Source organism: Stigmatopora nigra, chromosome 3 (assembly GCF_051989575.1).
Source record: "Stigmatopora nigra isolate UIUO_SnigA chromosome 3, RoL_Snig_1.1, whole genome shotgun sequence".
Taxonomy (NCBI): Eukaryota; Metazoa; Chordata; class Actinopteri; order Syngnathiformes; family Syngnathidae; genus Stigmatopora; species Stigmatopora nigra.
Window position 1 is genome coordinate 8,771,811 of NC_135510.1, and position 25,010 is coordinate 8,796,820.

Here is a 25,010-nt window from a genome sequence, read left to right on the forward strand (position 1 = left end):
ATATTTATTTACATGACCGCAGGACAAAGCGCGTCAACTTACACGAACATCATTTGTGCAAATGCAGGCTTGAGAGTGGCACGTTAATTTTATCAAGTCCAAAGACAAAACAGCACAAGTTAACATTCAAAATAAGCATGCACAACGTCCCTTTACGTTCACAAATGAAATATTTATTAGCAGTGTGGGCCGTAAACCTTGCTGCGTATAGTAAGTAGCCGCTTGGGGTGGGCAAAGAAAAGGGTCCTAATGGAAAAATGTATCAAAATGGCTGAAACCTTTAAGTGGCTCATTTGCTCTGACATGTGCAAGTTTCGATAAAGCAACTAAGCAGCTCAGCTGAATCCAAGCAGCTTCTTTTAATCCACGTGCCCCTTTGTTGCCTCAGTCAGTTCACGTCACCACTGTCTGCATCAATGTGCTACCAAACTACACATGATTTGTCATAGTTTGGGTGGACTTTGAAATGTCAGGAACTCACTGGGATGGCAACCAATTCTGGATGTACTCCACCTCCTTCCCTTAATTAGCTGGGTTAAGCTCCTGCACCCCTGCTATCTTTGTGCGAATAAATGGTTTGAGCAAAATAATAAAGATCTCCCTCAGATTTTGATTTTAGATCAAACAAGCCCCAAGCTTCGTAAAACGCGTTTAATATATTGTAGCTCATAATTCACAAAAGGCTTACTTGGTGGTGATGTTTGGACTGATAAAAAATCATTAAAAGCATTTTTTTCAGTAGTGGTGACCCAACATTGTATATAAAAGCATGATTAGATCAGATTAGATTACATCATTATTAGCATTATATGGAGACAAACTCAATTAACGTTAAAATTACATTTGAATCTACACCTTCATAGCCTTGCTGGCAACTGAAGCTTCAGGTTTTTTATTTTTAAATCTTTTAAGCAACATGTCACTTGTGGATGCGTCTTTAACAAAATAAATAAACAACAACATTAATTCAAAACACAAGATCTCTAAGAACTATCACAAAAAAGACATGTCAAACTTCATCTATTAGTCCAAACTTAACACTCACGTGTAGTGTGGCCACAGATCCTGAATTTTTGCAGGCCAGTCTATCATTTAGATGCTCCACCTGACTTCTTGCACAACCTCAGGCAGGACACTTGTTTCTCTCCCCTTTTGGCCTTGCACGAGTGCAACACATTGCAGTATGTTCGTAAGTGCTTGCTGCATTGAAAGCATATAGGTTAACAATGAGAAACATTTAATAACTACCTCAACATCTGATATGTGGCCATTTAAGTTTGTAGGCGCCACTGCCACAGATAATGCATTTTACATTTTTAACATAACTTTAAATAAGGGGGAATTGCTTACTTGAATTACATTCAATTGTTGTAGTTTTTGCTGGCAGGCTTGTAGTTTGCTAGCTAATAATATTTGATTTGGGAGTAGTTGTTGGTGCTGGACACTTTTGTCAATACAATAGACAATTTTCAGTAAAATATTTTTCTATGAGACATTTGCATCTGCATGATCTTTTCATTTTTTTTTACATGAACACATGTCAAATGATGTCAGTTTCCCTTTTTCTTGCTTACATAACAATTCCAATAAAACTCATTTGTATTTCTGCATTAATTAATTTTCATCCCAATTATATTTGCCCATTTCAGGCCTTAAATGTTTCTGCTTTGTAGAATTGCCTGTTGCAAGACGGATGAAACAAAACATGTTTTGCGGGGTGGGCGCCTAATTTCCCTTTTTGTTTCCCCATTAAAGGACAAAGTCGCCTAGTTTTTGTAAAACATTCAAAGTGGCTTTCCCTGTAATTCTTTTGTACAATAATTGTACTCTAGTGGAAATCATAAAGCACTGGATGAAATAGTTTACACAAGATATGTGGTATGTGTATGCACATAGTCTTTTTTTTTATCCGGTTAAAGGGCCAAAACTTCCTCCAGGATGAATTAGCATGGTACAAGTTCATATCTAGGGCGGCTGGATCAATAGTCCTTTTCGGGTGATCCACTATGACAGGTCAGTTTTAAACAGTTGGCTTCTTTAAAGCAGTCCAACAACACTTCATGCTTTTTTTTGTGTGTGTGCTGAGCATCAATAGCGTGCATCAAGAGGAAACTGAGGGAGCTCCAGAGGACAAGTCAAAGTCACTGTAGTATTTGTGCCTCCAAGGTGTGTATGTGTGTGTGTGAGGTGGGAAAGAGGGTGCTGTAAACACAGTACAAGTGTCATGTTCAAGTCGACTTTCGGAGCAACCATGCACTGTTGAAGCAAAAGAACACATTCTTTACAAGGCAGATTGGAGAACACATGAAATACATTGGAAAAAAAATCACTTCAACACTGAAATTACGCATTTTTGATTGGTCAGTCCAAGCCCCTCCTGTCCAATAGTCACATTCGGCATCTTGTACTGGGAACACAGAATGAGCCATTTCTGAGAGAAGTAGCAAAACAATGTTTCAGTTATATATTTTTTTCAGTGGATAACACTAGCCAGACAACAAAAATAGTGCATCACTAATGAAAAAAAAAACTATTTAATGTACAATAGTATAATATGTACTACTGGCAACAGGACTTCATGTTTAGATGTTCAACTATTATTAGAAACTTACACATTCAATGCACGCAGTGATGTTAATACTGTTGGATTTTGGGTTAATTTTATCTTTTTTATGCAGCACAGTTAAGGAGAATTTTTTTTCGTTCCCAAAAGGTTCAACAGTTCACCATTAATTTCCTAACTGCACCCGGTGAGTACTTGTTTGGGAGCTTGTGCTTAAATGAATGTGCCTTTTAGTATGATAACCATCGAATAAATTAATAAATAAATCTACAAACACCTGCTCGAATGGCGTGTTTTTATGGGAACTCATTTTAAAACTTCTATTAAAGCAACTAATGTTTTCAGAGTAAAAAGAGAAGATGAGAAAAAGCCAAGGAGGCAGACCTCTGCTTGAAAGGAAATGTCAAGAAAAGCTGACTGCAACAAAAAAAAATATATTTCTATTAATCTTAGGCACTTCAACTCTTGGCAGGTTTTGTGTGTGTGCTTAAACGGAAATATTCCTAACGTGAGAAAATCGCATATTATGGGATCCCGAAGAACTCCTTCACTGCCATGATGGCAATACTAAACACATTAATTTTCCCATTAAGACGTTTAAACTATTTGGACTGGGAGGCTGGGCAGCAATGGTTTTGATTTCTATCCCCGTCATTTGCAGCCAGTGAGTCAACTCATAAAAGAGTTTAAGTGTTGTAAAAACTTTTTTTTTGTCAATCACCATCAATAGCAGCCAAAGAGTTCAAAGGAAAGTGCATCACTATAATTGAGTCATATCTGTCCAACTCGATTATGTCACTAAATAGGTTTTCATTGTCATTTTCAAAAAAAATGATTTCAATAGAATGTCTTTCAGTGACTTGAAAACGTGTATGAAGTCCGGTCATTTTGTCCTAAGGGACAAAGAGTGCCGCGCAGTGGAGAATTCATGCGAGACCATCCTGGACTTAGTTATCCACCAATTATCTACCAATTTGGTGACCAATAATCGAAGCATTTCTGGGCTGTGTGACCTTTTACAAACTACACAAAAATGAAAATTGCAACAATGTTTCAAGTTGGTGAAGGTTTGATCGATAAGCAGTCTCATTAAATAAAGCCACACACATTCAAGTCTATGTGGTGGTTGAGGAGTGGAGAATTCCTACCATAGAAAACCTTACCTTATGTGCTGAATGTATTATACATAGATAGATTGCTCATGTTGCACTTTGAAATATATTCGAAAGTGATGATGCAGAAAAGAAATGAGCTTGTACTGTATTTCAGGGTCGGTGTGAAATATCAGTCCTCCGCCTGTGATCAATGCCTGACAGATTGGCTGGCATGCACAAAGCCAAGGCAAAGAAAATACATATAATCTTATAATCTTCAGATGGGATGGTTCCATTGCAAAGCCAGAGAGAGATGTGCTGAATCCACACTGGGCTGAAAAAAATGCAAGTCACGGTCCCTGGAGGAAAAAAAAAACTTTTGTAGGAGCAGAATAAATGATTAACTCGATGTTGGGGTCTTTTTTTTCCTCATCTGATCCCAGGAGGCTCGCTCGAAGGCCTTCTTCCATCTCATCAGTTCAGGTTGGTTTGGTAGCGTTACTCCGTCGGAGTCGTGGCGACCGGGCTGAGGATGGGCGTGGGCAACTTCCGGACTGGACACATAGGAGGGATGGCCTTGTGGCTGTAGTACTCCACAACCTGTTTGGGCACCTCTGCTAGGACACATTTAGCCAGAGCTGCTGGCGAAGCCTGCAACACAAATCCAGAACATTTATTTGACCGCAAACACAAGCTGCAAATTCTTGAGGGATTTCAACCCTGTCGGGAACACCTGTCAATCATCATACAGGCACCGATAGGCTGTCAACTACCTACATAGACTGGTGACTTTCCCGTCAGCAAGAGTACGGATGGGACTCCCATCTAAAAGCCAATTTCCATTTTCCTATGTTCGTCTTTGTTAGTTTTGCCTTTTTTTTCTTCTCCTTCTGCCACCATCCGTATGTATCCATTAATTTTCTTGACTGCTCATCCTGCTCAAGGGCACAGGGAAAGTGAAAGCTACTCCAACTGACTTTGGGTCACATCATGAGTTCTGTCAATCTTTATCTTAGCGCAAAAAGGTCGTTTTTCTGACATAATTAAGTCATTTCATTTTTATAGAACAAGTGACGAAATAATTCATGTGTCCAAATATGTGGACATCACATTTAAGGATCACAGGGGCCACAATGTTAATATTTGGTATGCAAGAGTGGAACTACATAATAAAAATGTGATCTCCAAATATGCAAAGGCCAGATCGTAGTGATACGAAGTATCATTTTTCATGAAAAAAATCAATCCTAAGGGGATAAGCCGAATGTCTTTTATTATTTTGTGCGAAAAAGATATAAAATTTAAATGAATAAAAACGGAAATGCCAACACCATTTTTATGGCTATCATTTTTAATGTTTTAGCGGTGAACTTTTTTGCTTGTCATTGATGGCAGTAGACAACCGATCCATTTTTACTTGGTGAATGGCAGCAATTATTTGCTGCAAGCTTCCTCCAATCATAAAGGATGAAACATCATAAAATAGACATTTGCCTTAAAAAAAAAGTACGTATGCCTAATTAAATCTATTTTTGTTTTCTTTTCTGTATGTCAGTTCTACAATTTTCTCAATTTGTTTACCTTGCCTAGATTTTTGGTCAACACAAATGTGATGCTTGTTAAGTGTAATTTCAGAAATATTTTTGGACAAAAACTTGCTCCACACTCAAACTTGAATCCCTACATCTCCATTACATTAAATTACCATACTGATGTAACTGTAACACCAGTTTAAGCAACCCGATAGCTCTGAGGATAAAAACAATTTGTCCTTGGTAGAGGTCGACTCACCGTCTTGAAATCCCGGAAGGGGACAAATTGCACAATATCCCTCAGGACCGGCTCGCCCTTGGGCGAGCGCAGGACTCCGTCATCTCCGTCTAAAATCTGCATGTCTGTGAAGTCGGCGTTTCCCACTCCGACGATGATAATGGAGAGGGGCTGGTAGGAGGCCCGCACGATAGCCTCGCGTGTGTCCGCCATATCTGTCACCACGCCGTCGGTTAGGATGAGCAGGATGTGGTATCTCTGTTGGAAGATGGAGAGGGTTTATATACCAGCCCAATTGCAGCAGGGTGCTTCAGAGAACTTTTACATGCTATGAATAATACAATTAAAAAAAAGAGATCACGTTGTAAAAATACACTATTCCAAAAAAGGCGGCCCGGCAGGGAGTGGTTAGTGCGTCTGCCTCGCAGTTCTAGGGTCGAGGGTACGATTCCAGGTGGGTCCTTACTGTGCATGTTATGCTTGGGCTTGCGTGGGTTTCCTCCACGTCCTTGGGTTTCCTCCCACGTTGGAAAAACATGCAGGGTAGGCTGGTTGCACACTCTAAATTTCCCTTTTGTGTGAATGTTTGGTTCAGCAATTCAAAAAAATGAATGAATAACTCCCCCCAAAAAAGACTACAATTAGTTTAATTGGATGTTTAATGAGTTAAAATGTCATGCACTGGCTACCCTGCATTACCCTTATCTTTCCTATCGTCCCCCCAAGATGCCTATCAGGGTTAATTGCATAGTGATTTCCATCTATCACTCAAAATAGTAGCCAATGACTTGACAAGCAGAAAAATATTAAAATGATACGGCCCATAAATTTTGCTTTGGCGTGCAACGGCAGTCGAAGATAAGAGCACAATACTAGATTTGTAATGGTGTTCGCTCTCTTTAGGTGTCATTACTGTAAAAGAATGAGTTAAACCACATGCTGTGTACTCGAGGGACTCAGTGGGAAGCAATATAACAAAGGCGGCATCCCATCCATATGCATGCGCACGGAGACACTCACGGAGGCGTCTTTAATGTTGCCGTCGCCAGCTGACAGCTTGGCTATCCTGTTAATGATGGGAGAGACGTTGGTAGGGCCGTACAGCTGGATTTTAGGAAGGCAGTTCTGGTATGCCTCAACCACCCCTTGGATCTCTGATCAAACACGACAGCAACACAAATGTTAGCTGACAATAGGATGAAATGTACTCTTGGGAAACGATTGAGTGTAAATGTTTTCTGTTATGATAAAATTCAGAAGCGGCAAACCTCATGAGAGCATTTTTTTTTCTATAAGGCGACTAAACCATACCTTCACATTCATCGTCTTCGGGATTGAAATTGATGGCAAAATCATGAGACACCTGTGAGGAGATAAAGCCAATGGAAAATGGTAGCATGTAAGAATCATGCCCGTGACATAGCAATTGAACCATATGTGGATGAAATTCATCTTTTGAGAAGCCAATGAGAATCATTGATAGTGACACAGGAAATTGCCTTCATCAAAAGTCATTGGCTGCCAAATGAATTGGGAGGACTGACAGTGAATGATCAAGTTTCGGTGCCATTGTGCCTTAATTGTCAAGTACTGCGTTATTTATGGTAGGCAAACGTGGCTAAGTTCACACTGTAAGTTAACTCAAGTGCCCATATGCCTCACAGTTGTCGTTTTTTTCCTTGCAGTGTGAACAAGCCAATTATATTTTTTCATATCTGACCTGCACTCATTTGTATGTGGATAAATATTATATGTCTAGCCAACACTGTATAAAAGCACATTTGCATGAATGAGACACATGCATCAAATAGGTCACCGCTGTTTAACAAAACACTGACTAACGAAAACATAGAAAATTTTGCTATAACACCTTCTCGTTTCCGTTCACAATCTATGTGTTTTGCAATATAAACGGGTACATTATAAAATTATTAAAAAAATAGGCATTACGTTCTACGGAGTGATAGTAACTGTATCTTCATCAGGCTCCTACTCATTAATTAAAAATGTCTTCCCAACACTCAAGCAGAGTAACTCATCTATGACTGGCAGCCTATTTTGTTTTCATGATTTAAAGCACAAATGTTAAATGAATATATATATATATATATGTGTATATATATATATATATATATATATATATGTGTATATATATATATATATATATATATATATATATATATATATATATATATATATATATATATATATATATATATATATATATATATATATATATATATATATATATATATATATATATATATATATATATATATATATATATATATATATATATATATATATATATATATATATATATATATATATATATACACTGTAGATCGATAGAAAAGGATTTATCCTAATGATTCATTTTTCCTCGTGTTCATTCTTCACTGCACAGGTTTTTCTAACCCTTTCAGTGATAAAGAGGCGTGACAAATGACATCAGGAATCCACAAGCGTGACTAATGGCATCATAAATGGCCACTTGTCCAGGTGTTCCAAATCATGTTCTGTTATGTACAATCTATCACAGCATCGCTAATGTAATTAGTCTCAAGTTGACAAAATAGAATCTCTAAGGGGTATGCATCGCGGTGTACAAGTGGTTTGTAGGATCGCTTTGCAGTTCTGAGTTTGTGGGTTCAATCCCTCATTTTGTCCATGGGTATTCACACCCTACTAAAAACCCTTTTTTAAAATCAGAAGTCAAAATATGAAAATCCCAAAGTTGGATTTGAGCAACGCCACTATTCATATCCAGCAAATATTAGCATGCATAAAATCTCAAAGCCTCGCATGACAGATTCTGTTTGCTTAATGGTAATTCCATCCCTGGACAGAAATGTACAAGTAGGTACTCAAACCTTCTAACCGTGAGTCATAAATGCTACTCAAATGCTACACAGTCTTATTATCATTATGCATCCACATGTGTGCATAAAACTTTATTATACCTCTTGGTTATCAAAATGTAGATCTGCCATAATGTGCACAACATACTAGCCCGTTACCATGATCCATTTTAGGAACAAATACAATTTTCTTGTCACATTTGGTGGGTGTTATTGTTTTGAAAAATACAGTATTACCAGTCACATAATTTTAGCTGATCATTAAGGAATGTAGCAGTGCAATGTTGACAACAATCAGTTGTACACATTACCGGCTATTTTTATACACAAGTTAAAAATAAGGAAAGTTTGGAAAGTCTCCTAAATAAGATAAAAAATATGCGTGTTAGTGTCATTTTACTCTCCTCCCCAGAGTTGCAGCCAATCACAAAAATCCTGAGGCGTCCTAAGGCGGAATTTAGTTATGAAAACGGAGTTCCATTCATGAGTTGTTTAATGTAATAAATGTAAATTAAGAATTACAGCCCAGGGCTCAATAAGCGAATTGATTGCATCATTTTTTAAAACAAAAATCATAATAAGATTATTGTGATGGCACCTGAATAAAGAGTGTACACAAAATTGTGGAAGTGAAGGTTAATTGAATGCAGAAAGATGAAGTTGACAACTCACCTCATAGTTTGGAGGGATTCTGGCACCGAACCCCAAGGCAGAAAATCTTTTGTCACTAAAAATAAAATGAAACATAGAATCAGTTGAGCACAGTAAATTGGTCAAATGGAATGTGCACAGTTGTTGTTTTTTTACAGTAATCTCAAACATATTCATAGTTCAGCCATCTGTTCACATCTCCAAGGTCAAACTTCCTGCTTGTTTGCATTTCATAAATGTTAAAAGGCTGCAATACAATTTGAAATTTCTCCCACGGACCCCGCAGGCGGCTGCCGCACCTCCTCTTCTCAGACACACCAGCTCGCAGTCTTTATTCTCTTCAATCTCCCTTGTGTACACGCTTTCGAGGATCTTAATAATAATGTAATACTGGGATTCTTATTACCAAGCCGCCAGGTATAAAAACCTTTCACACACAAATTCGGATGTTATTTTTAACCCTTAAAGGGCACTCCTTTAACTAATGGTCCTGCCATCGAGGACCCCAGTGACCTCAGTGCGGACGTGCCAACCCACCAAGGAACGTTTAATCTAGGGGTGTCAAACATACGGCCCGCGGGCCGGATCCGGCCCGTCTGGTGGTTTGGTACGGCCCGGGGAAGAAAGCTGCATTGTAAAAAAAATATGAATTTTCTTTAAAATTTGTAGTTATTGTATTGTCCGTTAGGGGCGCAGTGTTTTAGTATGAGCAGACAACATGAATTGACATTTATTTATGTTCTTATGTTATTCTCTTGTTCATAAAATATTGTTCATAATGTAAAAGGAAAATTCTGTTAATAAACATTTTGATAATTTACTCATTCTTTGCACTAATTATTAGTATTAGTGACTAATACAAAGGAAAAAAGTGGGCTTATTGTTAGTTCTATGTCATTTTGCAATGAGTTTACTGGTCCAGCCCGCTTGATCTCAAATTAAGATGTATTTGGCCCGCAGACCAAAGGGAGTTTGACACCCCTGTTTTAGAGCAAAAAAGTCTGAGCACCCCTGCTTTACAGGATAGTATATCCTCATCCAAATGTGAGCACACTTGTAAAAATACAGCAGACAAATAGGTTTCATTATCCAGCCGTGCGTTGTTGACATTCACATTAACCTCAAAAACCTATACATGTTGCACATATGGGAACACAAATCATTTCCATTATACCGTATATGGTGGTCATGTTGAGGTATGCGGTGGACTATTTTTTTCTAACCCACTTTGTCAGCACGTGAAGCACAATAGCACTCTCGGCGAGGAAAATGAGCCACCTCTGCCCACACAGACAAAAAGCACGTCACGTTAGTTCCATCATGCACTCCTCTGCAAGGACTCGAAAAACCCACATCACCTCTACTCACTAAAGGCTAAAAGGTTTTTTTTGCCCACGTTTTGTACCTCACTATTTCAATTTGTCAGGGAAGGCCTGCCCACACTCATCATCACACAGCAGACCCGTCAACAGGAAGATGCTCTTGTGTTTCCATGTAAATAGATGAAAATAAATGACAAGTATTCACTGTCTCTCGCGTTATCTTTGGGAAGCTATAATTAGCCAGACAGTCCTCCCCTGATATTCAATAGGAGGATCTGCATAAATCACGGGCATGTGTTAATCCTTATCTGGCTTAGTTTTAACAGAGGCTACAGTTCTTGCTATAAAACGGCTGATAAGATAAATCATTTGACTATAAATGAACCTGAAATCTAAATTATGATGTCGCTTCGTGCCGTTTGCTATCTGACATCTTCCAATTCATTTCCAGTTCACATGCCAAACAAAGGCCTAAAAACCCTCAAGTATATTTCCTTCATGATTCATTTTGTAGACAATGATTCCGCTCCCTTGGTGTCGTTTTGTTAGTTATTATTGTAATACATGCATGTGTGTGGTTCTGGGTAATGAGCCCTTTGCGAGAAAAGCGGATGAGCGCAAGCCACAACGGATGCCGAGGAAAACAAAAAAATATTGTCACAGATATCCACAGGAGGAACCACACCGAGCTACGTGAGTACACTACTACATACAAAACTATGACACTATAAATAAAGAGCTCAGAATAGGGATACATTGGAATGCGTTTTCATCAAAGGATTTTTGCAATACGTTTTGAATTTATACAATCTGTACATTCCGAATTTTGAAGTGCACTACTGAATTTGCCGACATATTTTATAGACTATCCTCATTTGCACCAGTATGTGTTGTATAAAGAACTGTGCAAAAGTCGAAGGCATTTTACATCTATAAATATCAAGAAAGAAACGCACCAACAAAAAATATGGAGCCTTTGTCGAGGTGCAATGTTGAACTACACTAATTGATTTTCTCCCTGAGTCACAATCATTTATCTAAATCCCTAAAGTGGTAATATTATTAGTGCAGTAGATCACCATTAGTCACAGGTATGCTCTGCCAGTGTTTTTCCTCTCATCACTCCACGCTGTCAATTAGACACACCCACCTATTTAATCACAAATGCATTACCCGACACTGTGCCATGGTTCATGAAAGAGGCTCAGACACCCTTTTTTTAACTAAGTCGGTTTACCTCTGACCTTTCAATACCTGCCTTGTCATCCTCTTAGACTTCTGTACAGGACCACTAGTCCTGTTTTTTGCCAGTGACCTTTGCCGTTTTGCTACTATGACATAACCTTTTAGTCCTGGTGACATCATTTTAATTCTAATTCACAGAACTATAGATGACGAAACTACACCGGTTTATACCAATGATTGATCTGCCAATTACATTTTTCTAAACAAACCTGTTTGTATGCTTTGCGGTGGAAAATCACTGAATAAAAAGTGGTTAAAAAGTGAGAAATTAATACAAAGATGATTCTGAGGCAGTTCTGCACTTTCATCTGTTTCAATTGTTCATCTCATTCACCTAGAAATCATTTTCAATGACTGCAGATATAATAAATGCAATGAATTGGCAGTTAACATTGACTGAATTGCTCTGGCGCACTTCACCATGGCAACATTCACAGATTGTATTTGTTAACCTGTCGTAGTTTATTGATCTGCCTTATGCCGTCTAAAATTAAAACAATAGTTTCTGTATGACAAGGATGTATGGTAGGAATTAATATTACAAAAGGAACACACTTGTTTCCATTTCACTGGCAGTTATGCTTGAATGAACCACTAAATGTCACGGAAATGATTTGGGGGACAAATAAAATTGGATTTAAATGCCGAGCCGCTGATATAAAAGGTTAAAATGTCATTTAATATATTTTCTCAAAATAAAATGTCTACTCACCAAATTGAAACGTAGGATCAAGCAGTGTAGCCTGAATATTTTAATATGCGACCTTGTTAGTTTGCTGATTATTACTTTTATATAAATGTATTTATTATTAACTTTACACAACAATGCATGCAGAAGAAAAAAACTGATTTTGTCCTCAAATAAGAAGAAAACATTGAAAATGACAAGGACAAACAAATGGAATCACGCTCAGTGGCGGTTTGATTGCGAGTGTGAATGGTTATCTATGGCTGACTGGTGACCAGTCCAGGGTGTAGTTTGACTTTCACCCAATAAGCCTGATCTATTTTCGTGGAGAGACAAAAATGGTGGCAAACCTGTCATAGTCTTGGCAGATCTCACCCACGGCGATGAGAGCTTTCAGGTACTCGTTGGGTTGGTAGGGGTTGATGTAATGCAGGGAGCAACTGTTCCTAGGGTCTCCGTTGGAAGCTGTGAAGTCAATGGCGACCTGTCATGGAGGTGGAAAGTGTGAGTTCATAAAAACGATGAGTAAGCTAAAAAAAAAAAAAAACATCAGTTCACGTCTGCGATCCATAAATATGCGGAATAAATCATGGCATCTGCTCAAAGTTGTTGTTTTTCATACGCCTACACGGAGCACACTGAGCACAAATCCCCCTCTGTTTGCATTCAGACAAACTTCATGTACCGCGGCGGTGGTCAGCATTAATATTCATTGCTTCAGGAGTCCAACTGAAGATGGAAAAGGCCCACAAGAGGGGGGTTACCAAAGGGCACCAGATGAAGGAGGCTAAACAGAATCCAACGGGAATTGCATAGGGAGGCAAAAATTTCTAACTTCAAGTCATTTGCTGTCATAGAGTGGAAGTAAATTATGTTCTGGCCAAACATCCAATGTATTTTATCTGGGATTGCCAAATGAGATGCGGGAAAATGAAGCCATTTTGAGTGCTGCAAGCTTGCAATGCAACAAACTATTTAACATTTCAGTGACCCAGAGGTGAGAAAACAGCTTTATTTACCGTGAAGTGAATCTGGCACCCTCCCATAATGTAGTCCAAAAAGGAGTAAACTCTGTGAAGCTTTGGGGAAAAAAAATAATGATTTATTATAAATAAAATAAAACAAAGCAAGATAAAGCAGAGTAATGTTTGACAGGGTGTTTGTCATCTGATTAAGGCAAACACTTTTGAATGCATTTGTTTTTTAAGCTTTATCTATAGTCAGATTTCAAACGCCTGAAATACCCTGGCCTGGTGTAAGTATTTTATTTATTTATTTATTTTTTTACCTTAATGTCACTTAAGATGACAACGCCTGAGTTTTTATAGTTCCTTTTCTTCTGTTTATACTTTGGATTCACACAATCCCACGTCACCTGAAATAGGCACAACATATTATATACAATATCCTCTCACCACTTGCTTAGTATATTTATGTATAAAAATATATATTTACATATGTGTATAACGTCACTGACCTTGTTTCCACTGGAGATTTTCTGCATTTCTCTGAAAGTAGCGTAGAACTCTCCAATAAAGTCATGTTTCCCCCTCGAGTCGTAATCCCACACCAGGCACTGCAAAGCATAGAAACATCCATTTGATTTTGTCTCTTTCCATAGAAGGACCCATACGGCCTTGCAATATTCCTCAATCATCATCTGGTCTATATAATGAAAAAAAATGTTGTTCATTTATCCTGGAAAGTTTTCCAGCCAGTCAATCAGAAGCAACATTTGTGTTGAAAATAAATATCAACAGATTTCGAGATACTTTCAATTATTATTAACGACTATATTAAGTATTATAATGATGGTTATTTTTCAGTATCCCAGTTATTATGTGATAAAAGGTTCAATCTAAATGAAATGAAATACGTTTTTTCATTTGGCATTTTAAAACTAAAATATACTTTTTTAGAGAAATTTGCTGTGCTCAGCAAACTCCCGTGGGTTACTCTCTGTTAATGTTGGGTCACTTCCCGTTGGTTTTATGGGCAGTTTGGTGACACATGTTGAAATTGGTTCACTTTCTTTTGATTTTGGGGCATTTCTGTGTCTTTTTTGTGTGATTTTTAGTCACTGCCTGTTGATTTTGGGGCATTTCTGTGTCCTTTTTAGGTCATTTTTAGTCACTGCCTGATGATTTTGGGGCATTTCTGTGTCCTTTTTAGGTCATTTTTAGTCACTTCTTGTTGTCCTGGGGATTTCCACATCACTTTCTTTGATTTGGGGGGGATTTCTGGGTCAATTACTGCATAAGAGATAGTTTATATAATCTCATTGACTCCCCTTTGTTGACTCCAAAACTATCTTTAGTCACTCTACATCACTATTGCAAAGGCAGAAATTTCGCTTTAAGTTTTATATCAGTTCATTCTGCAATTTGCAGGCGTTTTATGCAATGATTTATGATTATAGACCACTATCACCAATCCTGTCCCCCTCATTTTCTTGCTTGCCTGATTCGGCTGAGTCAGAGCCAAAAAAAAAACAAAAAATGTTTGTTTCTTTCCAGTTACCTTAAGCTTTCTCTCCTCATCACAGCTGCAGAGGGATATAAGAGACACTTTGAAAGGCTCCCAAACCGGATTCAGGTTGTTTTTTATCACCTATTTGAGGAGGAGGACAACAACACATTCAGCAAAGTAATTGTTGATGGAAGGTGGGTGTCTGTGGCTAAAACATAAAAAATGATAGGTTTACCTCCGTTCTGTGGACAAGCTGCTCCGTTTCATCATCGTTGACACGGTATATTTCCAAAAAGGGGTCTGACTTACTGAAAAGGTCCTGCATAAACAGAGGAAGCAGACTGGCAACATGAAATTTAACATTGTTTTCCCTTGAATAATGCCTGATCTTGGCTAGTCATCTTTGCCCAACGGCCCTTCCTGAAAGTCATCGCCGACCCGAGATGGAGAGACATTACCGGGAAGTGTAAAATAATGACGGGTTATTTGGACAATCATCTCCGTGGCATTTGCGAGCAAATATCATAGGCTTGTTGGGCCTGATTTATGCCCGCTGATTGCGGAGGCAGATGTAATTGTGATTAAAGGTCAGGGAAACGCAACAGAAACATTCACTGTGCCGCGAGGAAGCCACGATAAATGATCTCGCATCCGTCCGTCGTTGCAGTCGCCGCCATTGACGGCCAAGCCAATTTTGACCGGCGAATGAACCAATGTTAACGTTTTGTCACTTGCGGCTTGAACATTTAACATTTGGGGGTGTTGAGTGAGATTTTCAATGTCACGACTTTCCGAGGAAAAAAAAAACCTTCAAATCAACCACATTTGTTTGAAATCAGTTTGGATGAGTGGTTCATTATTGCCCCTGTGTGGTATGTGCTTGCGTACCACCCCGTACGCCCAATGAGACAGCTAAAGCTGCATTTCCCGCCACATTAGCCCGATACATCTCCTGAGGGACAAGCACACGAGGAGCAGCTGCATCCTGTCTTTGTTGTCACGGCAACAGCAGTCGTGTCGAGCTATCGGACCGCTCCAGATGTAATCTTGGGATAATTACAACAAGCTGAATGAATGATCAACTGACAAAAATCATTATGTGTAAATAGAATATTTTAACGGCAATTCCTCTGTGAAGTTTAGAGTCACTGCGTGATATTGTTTGTATTTGGCAACAGGTTGAAGTCAGCACACAAGCAATTGTAATGGACAAGAAAAAAACTGATAAAACACTATATTGTTCAAAGGGTTAATAAATCAGTAGCATTAGAAACAACTCAAACTCATAATTTTAGCCCTCTTTCAGTTTTTTGTGTATATGTGACCACACAAAAAGGTGTTAAAATAATAAAAATTGTATCTATTCCTATTTGAGTGCTAGATTGAACCCTAATTTAAAAGCACTCTTCAGATGTAAACAATTTAATTATTTTATTTCACGATAGGGTTCCGGGTAGAACATTTCCTCAACACTGTTTGACTGCAATAGACTGATTACCGTATTTTCACGACTATAAGGCGCACTTAAAAGTCTTAAATTTTCTTCAAAATAGACACTGCGCCTTATAATACAGTGCGCTTTGTATACGGAAAAAACAAAAACACCGCTGTCGGATATTAAAAAAACACAAACGCCTGAACTGAAACAATACTGTTAAATATGCAGATGCCATCTTAGTTTACAAAATCTTCCATCACATAGCTCCTCCCCCACTGTAAGATTTTATACAAAAAAAATCCAAAACATCAACAATGGCTGGCTCTAGAGGTGACTTTTAAAACAACAAATTGGTTAAAAAAAAAAAGTGGCTGAATTCAAATCTTATCATCACTGCGGCTCTTTATGGAATAGTCTAGATTAAAGTATTTAATTTGATTCTCAACTTCAATGAATTTCCCTGACTTTTGTCATCAATAAAATATGCATGAAAATGTTGATGGTTACATGTTTTTTTTTTGTCTCTGTCCACAAAAAGCTCTGACAGTCTGGGCTCGATATTAAGATTCACAATTTCACGGCTGCCCGCTTATTATTTGTTTCCACGCTGACAACCTCAACAGTCCCAAACAAATAAATTAGGCGGATAATTTCCTGAAATGAATTTTCAGTAGAAGAATCTTATATGAAGCAAATATCACTTGCTGGAGGGGGGGGGGGGGGGGTCGCTAATAAAGGAGTCCTAGCGAAGGGCCTTAATCACAACACACGTACATGTCAGCTCAGCTTATGAAACACTGTAAATTGTGCAAGATAATTTCAAAAAAAGAAAAATATATATATATAGATGTACACTGAATAGATAGATTCCCCTTCATTTGTAATCTGGTGGGATACAATGTGTTGATAAGTACATCGCTACCTTGAGATATGAGTGACCCAAAAAATGTGTTTTTGGATAAGCGGGCTGTCCTTTGAATGATTTTTTCTTTATCTGCTCTGACAAAAATGAGATAAAGGAGTGCGACTGAATTTTGTCAGATTGTCCAATGTCATGACGAATGATGCCAAACGTATATAAAATAAAAAATGAAAAGTGCAGTCCGCACTCACCTTATCGTCGAGTTTTTTGGCACAGAAAGACAGCTCCACGTAGCCATTGTTACCAGAAATTTCCTCTGCATGCACCTGACAGGAGAATTTGTAAATGATGATCATATTTCACATTTTAGGACATCCAACATTTGTGGAAAAATCTAATAATCTCTTTACAAAGGAAAATTTTTAGGACAAATTGAATTGTGGTTTTGATGGATTTTGTCCCAAACTCTTTTTTTTCTAATTACTGTGACTAATAAACTCAACTTTTTCTGTAAAAAAGTTTGTTTCATGGGCAGCAGGCAAGGAAATTCGATAAGAATCAAAAGCAGCCATTTTTTTTCCCTGAAAAAAGAGCCACATTCGATTTTTACGGTGGCAGACTGCTGATAGTGAGACGTTTAATTAAACTTTTAATTAAACTGCTTTGCCGGACAGGAGAAACGCTGAAGGGCCAGCGTTTATGAACGCATTTAGAAGAATGTATTAGGTATAAATACGCGTAAAAACAAACTCAATGGGCCATCGCCTGGGGGACATGATAACTGAGACTTCCCTCTGATGAGATGGTGTAACGAGACTTTTATGACTGAGTCTAATAATACTGATTCCCAAAATGAATGAGACATTACGGTTGCGATAAAAGAAAATCTTTCACCTTCATTGCACGCTAACTTGAAAAGAAAAATCGTACAGGATAAAAAATGTGGGTTTAACAAGCATCATTCATTGAAAGCGTGACTGTAAACATACATTTTTCCCTTTCTTTTCTTCATTTTTACATAGTTTGTCTTGTTAAAGAAAATCCAAGTCTGTGAAAATGTATCAAGTTCATCATTAAGAAACGCATCAAATTCTCCTTCCTGGTGTCAGATGAAGAAAAAGCTGATACTTTGGAGTTGAAATTGAATTATGTGTCACATCTGTAGTTTTGACATTGTTTAACCCTTTTAATGTATTTTGTATGATGAATGTTTTTCCTTCAGTTTCCCATTTCTCTCAAATTTCACCAATTGTCAATGGAAGTCTAAAAATTCAGCAATAAAGTTCCAAGTTTAAAGGACTTACCGTGATGGTGGATTTGCCAGCATATTTTCCATACTTTAGAAGTAAAGGCTTCACTATCTTTTTTTGGGCCACAATCTACAGAAAGGACAAAATGTTGGGCTCAATTGCACATCATACAAGCCTGATTGAGTCATCTGACTGAATATTCGTGGGCGATTCTCACGTACTTGGCCGAGCGTACACTCCACGCCACCCAAGAAGTCATCGTCACGCGTACCGATGCTGTGTGCCCCGTGGATGTCGTAGACTTCGAAGCGTAGCTTCTGAACCTCCTCAAAGTAGTAATCCAAGGAGAAGACCTTGGCGAAGACGGGGTGCAAGTTGCTCTTGATAACCTCGGTCCTGTCCAACTAAAAAGAGCATACACATACATACATACACTTGTCAAATTTTTCACACTGCTGACATTTCATTTTACATCAATCACCACTTTAATCGAATAAGAAAGGAAGACGTGTCTTTTTATTTGACCAAAGGGTGAAAACTTTGCAATTATATTCAGGCAAAAGATAGAGATGCAATCGAACAAAGGCGCCATTTTTTTTTAGCCCAACCCGATCTCTTATCGCGCTCTGTCAAGAGGAAGATATGAGCCAAGATTGAAGGATTCTGACATTTAATCTGAATGCACAGACCACGTCCGCGTCTGCTCTTGACTGCCTGACAAGAAAGCTGAGCTCTCCCAGGCCCCATCTGCTCAGCCGCCAACATTTTTGCGCAGCCACCCAAGTGTGCAGAAATATTTCCATCCTGTCCAGGGTGCTGAAGGTCAAAGCATCAGTGGGTGTGATGTATGCTCCTCAAAATGCTCAAAATGAATGGCTCACCATCATACAGTGATTTGCCGAGCAGTCAAGGATTTCATCACAAAAAGAAAGTTTTACTGCACGGTGTTTGTTAGTGTGGCCATAATCCGAAAAATGAGGACACTGTGGAATTTGATTGCTACGATTGTGCAATATTTTAGAATTTACCTTGACATTCTATACTTTTTATATTTTTATATTACTTATTTATGGGTTTTTTTCACTTGGAAAACGCACTTTGTGGAGAAGTACCACCAATTTCGGTATACACAGCTGTGTATGATGACAGTAAAGGCTTTTGATTTAGATTTGATTTTAGCGATCCAAGACAAATCGCCAACACATTTTCTCCTCGCGACGATATTATTTTTCATGTAACATTTGAGGTTTATTTAAGATTAAATAGCACTTTTCTAATTGCCTACCTGTGTAGATGCTCCAAATACAGCGTGCGTTTGAGAACATATTGGAGTACGTTGCGTTCAGGTGCAATGTCAAAAAATAGGAATAAGTATTATCCACTGTCATATTGTTTTCTCTCTGAAAGCAAACATGAAATGCATTTCTCTACTTAAGTTATGATAACTGATATAGTAGTAAACATATTTTTCTTTTGCACGTTCTAAGATGTAATGACCACTTATGGACTAACTTTGTTCATTTTTTGTTTTTGTTTTTATACCAGTCTTGCCAAGTTCTGCTCTGTCACTTTTCCAGCTAGATATTTTTCTGTTTTGCTTCAATTGCTCTTTCCTCCTGTTAGACTGTTATTTTGTTGTCACGTTATAATAGGGGTTATCGCAGTTTAGGAGTCACTGTCCTTTTACACATAAAATGTCTTGAGCACAGAGTATGAGAACAGAAGGGTACCTTCTGGCTTGCTATAAGTGGGGCGCATATGGCCTCTTTCCTCGCCTTTGCTTCAACAAAGATCAAAAATAAAAACACCCCATCTAAAGACTGAAATATGCCCAAAAGACCCCAACTTGCTTTCAACACCAGTTACATCCAATTATTACAACAGGCACTTTGCATTTAGATCAATTGCATCCAAAAAATATCATCCAACACATTTCTCAATTGCAATCAAGTTACTGTTTGTTTGTATCTATCCATTTTCTGAGTCATTTTTTAAAAATGTTTTTGTATCAGTGCTGATTAATTAATTACAAAATTAGGCAACAGAGAGTAATGTGCTGTATATTAGGAAATTTTCCAGTCGAGAGCAGCACAGATTTATTGTTTGTAACTAATATTTTGGATCAAGAAGCCATTGGACCACATCTCAGCTTTGAAATGCAAAATTTGGATTATTTTTTTTCTTTTTCAATGAAAATCTTACTTCCTAAAACCAAGCAAAGAAGTGATGTAAATAAATTTGCAAAATAGTTTTTTTAATTGTTGTGAATAAATTTCATTAACCTGTGTATTTTTTTTTTAAACCCAAAGAAAAAAAACCTCCCAGCTAACCCGCACACCCTTTCATCATTTCTTTCCTCTTCACTTTGTGTCATCTGGATGAACAGATTTGGAATGAGTTTGATGAGTCTGTTTGTTGATGACACTTAATCTAGGCAACAGAAGATAGCTAATGCCAAAGAATAAGATGTCGGTGTAGGTAGTATAAAGCCTCTGCAACACACACACACACACATACACACAGACACATTCGTTTATCCGCTGGAAAATTAAAGTTCCTTCTAATCTATCTGATTTGGTCATTAAACAACTTCATAACATATGACGGATATCAACATCTGGTTCGGGGGAAGAAAATAGTTAGCAAGATTTTTCAACAGCAGGTAGACAACTCATCAAAACAAGTTTAATTCACGGAAAATTGAGCAGATTATCGTGAAAGTGTATCAGATAGATCCAGTGGCTGTAAAAGTCTAAACGCCTTGTTAAAATGTCATATCTATTAAGTGAAGCTGTCTTACAGTTAGATTTTTTAATTCCACTGAAAATATTTTGGTGTGTTCATGCCACACTGAACTCAGGTCAGTTTTCTTCTCTGACAAGTATTTCTCACATTATAGTCACAATCTACAATTCAGTCCTCAGACGAGTCTTTTTACGAGTATATAAAGTAAAATTTCCATTTACCCTTCAGACATTCAATTTCCCAACAATTTTTTTTAATGCCGCATTATAGGAACGCTTCTACTGTAAATAAATAACCGCATTGTTTTTGGCCTTTTCCCAAGACTTAACAGGAAAAATGACAGACGTACCTCCTACACTGTGAATCAGCCTGGGAGCAGTCCAAGAAATTAAACATTCAAGCTCGAGCACACTGTACATTAAACAAGCTCTTTAAACCACAACAAACTCTTGTTGGGAAATAACGTCGGGGTCCAACCGGGTAAGGTCGCCAGTTCATCACATAGAGAGATAACCAAATATCAAGCTCAATATAAATGTGTTAGTATATCAAAAAGTGGGCTATTGGAGGATAAAAAAGGAAAAGTGGCTCACCTCTATCCACTGTCCGTTGGTCTGCACCATGAGGATCACACAAGGGTCTGATTTATTCAGAGTATCGCGGTCCAGTAGAGCCTTACAAGACACCCTCAGCTCAACTTTGGAGACGCACGTTGCCGGACCGCCCAGGCTGGTGGCGGGGGAGGTGGCCTCCTTTATGTCATTCATGCCGGCCCGTGGACGAGAGGAGCAGCCGAGCGGCAAACGATGAGCGGGAGATGATATGTTCTGGAACTGTAAGGGATGAGAACGGGAAGTGGTTCGGAAAAAGGATGCTGACAGGAGACACGTCAGCAGAGATTCCCCTTGCGTCCCCGGGGATACTTTAGTGGATGGAACATATTATTTTACGTCTGATGAGGGATGCTTTTGAAGTGAGCTTTTAAGGGACTCCACATTACAGTCAATAGCTCTATTTATCTAGATATCTTTTTCTCTCTTCAAAACAATATAGTAATTATATTACAAAGTCTACCAGAACTCTTTTTTTTTTTGGTGCCATGTATGATGTGCATTCTGTCTTCCCACATGGTGATAAAGAGTGTGTCGCATTCATTTGACAATTTCATAGCTATTTCAGGCTTTGTAAACTTTTCAGCGTTGCCCTGAATACAAAATAAGTGACAGCGAAAACATAGGCCACAACATTGACAATTATTATACCAAATTGATTCCGCACTGGCAAGGAACTAAATAAGCTTTTAATTCAAGGCAATTGAAAAACAATTAAAACCTGTGACTTGTTTTAGGTCATCACCATTCATTCCATGGCCACGCTTGTGAGGCAGATACATCAAATTTGTTCTCATCTCCCAAAATAGTCAATTGTGTTGATGGAGATATTTGTGGATTTAGGTGAAAGCCCAAGTGAAGTCATGCAAACTTTACTCCGATTCTAACCTGGAATGAGGTACCACTCCTCACCACTAGAACACTGTTGTCTGACAACTTTATCCAGCCCTTTACAAGGCCAGTGACTATTTTATTATTTAAAGAAAAGGAAAAAAAACTTAACCCCATGGCATCTACCATGGTCCATATTACCATTTGGCATGCTTGACCCAAAAAATCCCCCCTTATTATTTTTAAATATTTTTCTATTTTTAACGAGTAAACATATTAATGAAATATTAGTTAATATAATATAAGTTTATATGAAATTGGAAAATAATGTTTATGGCTTTGAATAATGCTCCAAAATCACTTGTAACACATTGTATTTAACACATTGACTTCCATTGTCAGTGCTGGAGGTCAAATCCATTCATGATTAATTGAATGATCGCAACCTTCCCAGTCAAAATGGATTGGACGTCTAATACCGTCAATGGCTGCCAGTGAGTGCCCTATAAGGCATTAAACAATTTCGTTTAGACCGATCTGGATTAACCATGGCATACAAGTTTTTCAACCTAGAAAGCATTCACTGGATTTCCCTCACTCGTACATCAAATACAACATTTTCACTAATATGACCAAATCAATGTAAAAAAAATGAAATAAAAACACTCACGAATTTGAGTTTTTTTGTCTACACCCCAAATCTAACACAGCAACAGGTTGTTATAATTAACCACTCAAAGTAAGCCATGTATATGTATGCGCCTATATCACTTCAGCACCAGGGACAGCGCCCAGAACCAAATTGTGACCTAAAAAAAACTTCTCAGCAGTGCTTTGCAAAAAAAATAAAGGTTTATGCACAATAAACATGATGCATCTGCTTTAGGAAAAACTGGATAGCAACACCAAATCAAACAACAACAACTTAATAACTCATTGGAAGAAACATACACGTATAACTCTACATTCCTGACTGTGCTTCTATCATATGAGCAATATTTTTGATCAAAACAATGACAGATGACACTTACTTGCTTATTTGCTCGGAAGCTTAAAAATTCAGGCTCCTCGCTCCTTCAGTGTGAAGCATTCATGTCCCCCCTTCACTCTTTAGTGGTGAGCCACTTTTGGATGCTCTCTGGTGAAGCAGCAGCTTCATTCACCTCCCCCAATGGTTGCCACCGTGTGAGGACGACACATAGAGAGAAAGAGAGAAAAGCAGAGGAAAAAAGAGGTTGGGCTTGTTCTCTTCCACGCAAAGAATCAGAGTCAAAAAGCGAGCCCACATGCTCGTTAACCCTTTAAAACTCAATAACTGCCAATGACGCCATTCACAGTCTTCCCAGTATACACAAAGTGCTCCATCAAAAATGAGAATCTTGTGAATTTTGTCATACTCAAAATGCTGCTTTTTTGGTTATTACAACAACAATAAGGACACATTTTTTGCAGCTTGCACTAAGCACTCAACACAAGGAAAGGCCTTGTCAAGTCTTCATGTGATGTCAAGAGTTGTGTCATGTTTTGTTGAGAGTTTTGTGGTTGTCCGTGTTTTTCCTCTTGTGTGTGCTGCCCGTGAGATTACGAATGTGTTTCACCTGCTGTGGCTTTCTGGTGTTCCATCTCTATATGAGCCAGGTGTTTGTGATTGTTATCAACCCCTCTCTGTGTATGTAAACCCTGTGTTTTTGTGCGTCAAACTTGGATGGTTTTTGTCTTTTGGTTATGTCTTTGAGTTGGTTTCTTTGTTAGTATTTTCCCCAGCTTTAAGTTTGTAAGGGTTTTTTGTAGTTTTTCTTTTCCATTAAACATAACAAGTTGTCTGGTTGACTCATTCACTACTTTTGATGGTGAATTAAGTCATTCCAGTTATGTATAATGGCAGTCAATGTTTTTCAATATGCAAATCCCATGTTTAAACACCAATAAAAAGTGTAAAAGAAGCCATCATTGTAATTATACTGATCTACTGAAAATCAGAAATTCCGATGATTTTATGGATTGGGCTGCAGGACATTCCAGAGTAGAAGAGAATATCAGCTACATTAACATTTCTATCGAGATCAAGTACAGGAACTGTGAGATGATGGATCAACACCATAAGTAGGGCCACACACAGAGAAGATTTCCCTCTAGTGGTTTGTAAAAGAATCACTGTATGAATGCAGTTCAGCTGTATTTCACATTAAAAAAAACTATATAATCCATTCAACAGTGATATAGGTTGCATAACACTGTTCTTCCACGCAGTGTAGATGTACGCTCTACAATACACCCACTAATGTATTTTCATGAATGCATTTGGTTGTGCAATGATTTTTTTTTCGATAGCGAGGTGTTCAAACGAGTACGAGGTGGGGCCGTAGGTGAGGAAAAATAAACACAAAACAACAAACGAGAAAGTGGCTTCAAATTGAGACAAAAATGCATTTAAAAAGGAGAAAGCCATGACTTAATTGAAAGCACTTTCATATAACTCCCTTTCTCGGTGGCCTTGTATTCGGTACTTTGTATTTTTTTATTTGTACCACTTAGCTGAATCCATCTTCAGTGTGACAAACAGTGCTACTGGCTTCATTTAATTCATCTAATAACATGCTGCATTTTTTT

General features: G+C 38.1%; 1 protein-coding gene across 1 annotated transcript; it reads right to left on the reverse strand.

Annotated features, from left to right (window-relative positions):
* Positions 1-3,263: 3,263 nt before the first annotated feature.
* Positions 3,264-23,898, reverse strand: cpne7 (copine VII). The gene is made up of 16 exons (XM_077713269.1): positions 23,432-23,898; positions 21,552-21,791; positions 18,435-18,617; positions 18,268-18,342; positions 17,215-17,289; positions 14,899-14,982; positions 14,715-14,804; positions 13,672-13,770; positions 13,483-13,569; positions 13,214-13,273; positions 12,545-12,678; positions 8,961-9,015; positions 6,739-6,790; positions 6,448-6,581; positions 5,449-5,685; positions 3,264-4,308 (listed from the first exon to the last, which is right to left on the reverse strand). Exons 2-16 carry the CDS (start codon positions 21,723-21,725, stop codon positions 4,156-4,158), a joined length of 1,692 nt encoding a protein of 563 aa, XP_077569395.1. The 5' UTR covers positions 21,726-21,791; positions 23,432-23,898; the 3' UTR covers positions 3,264-4,155.
* Positions 23,899-25,010: the final 1,112 nt, after the last annotated feature.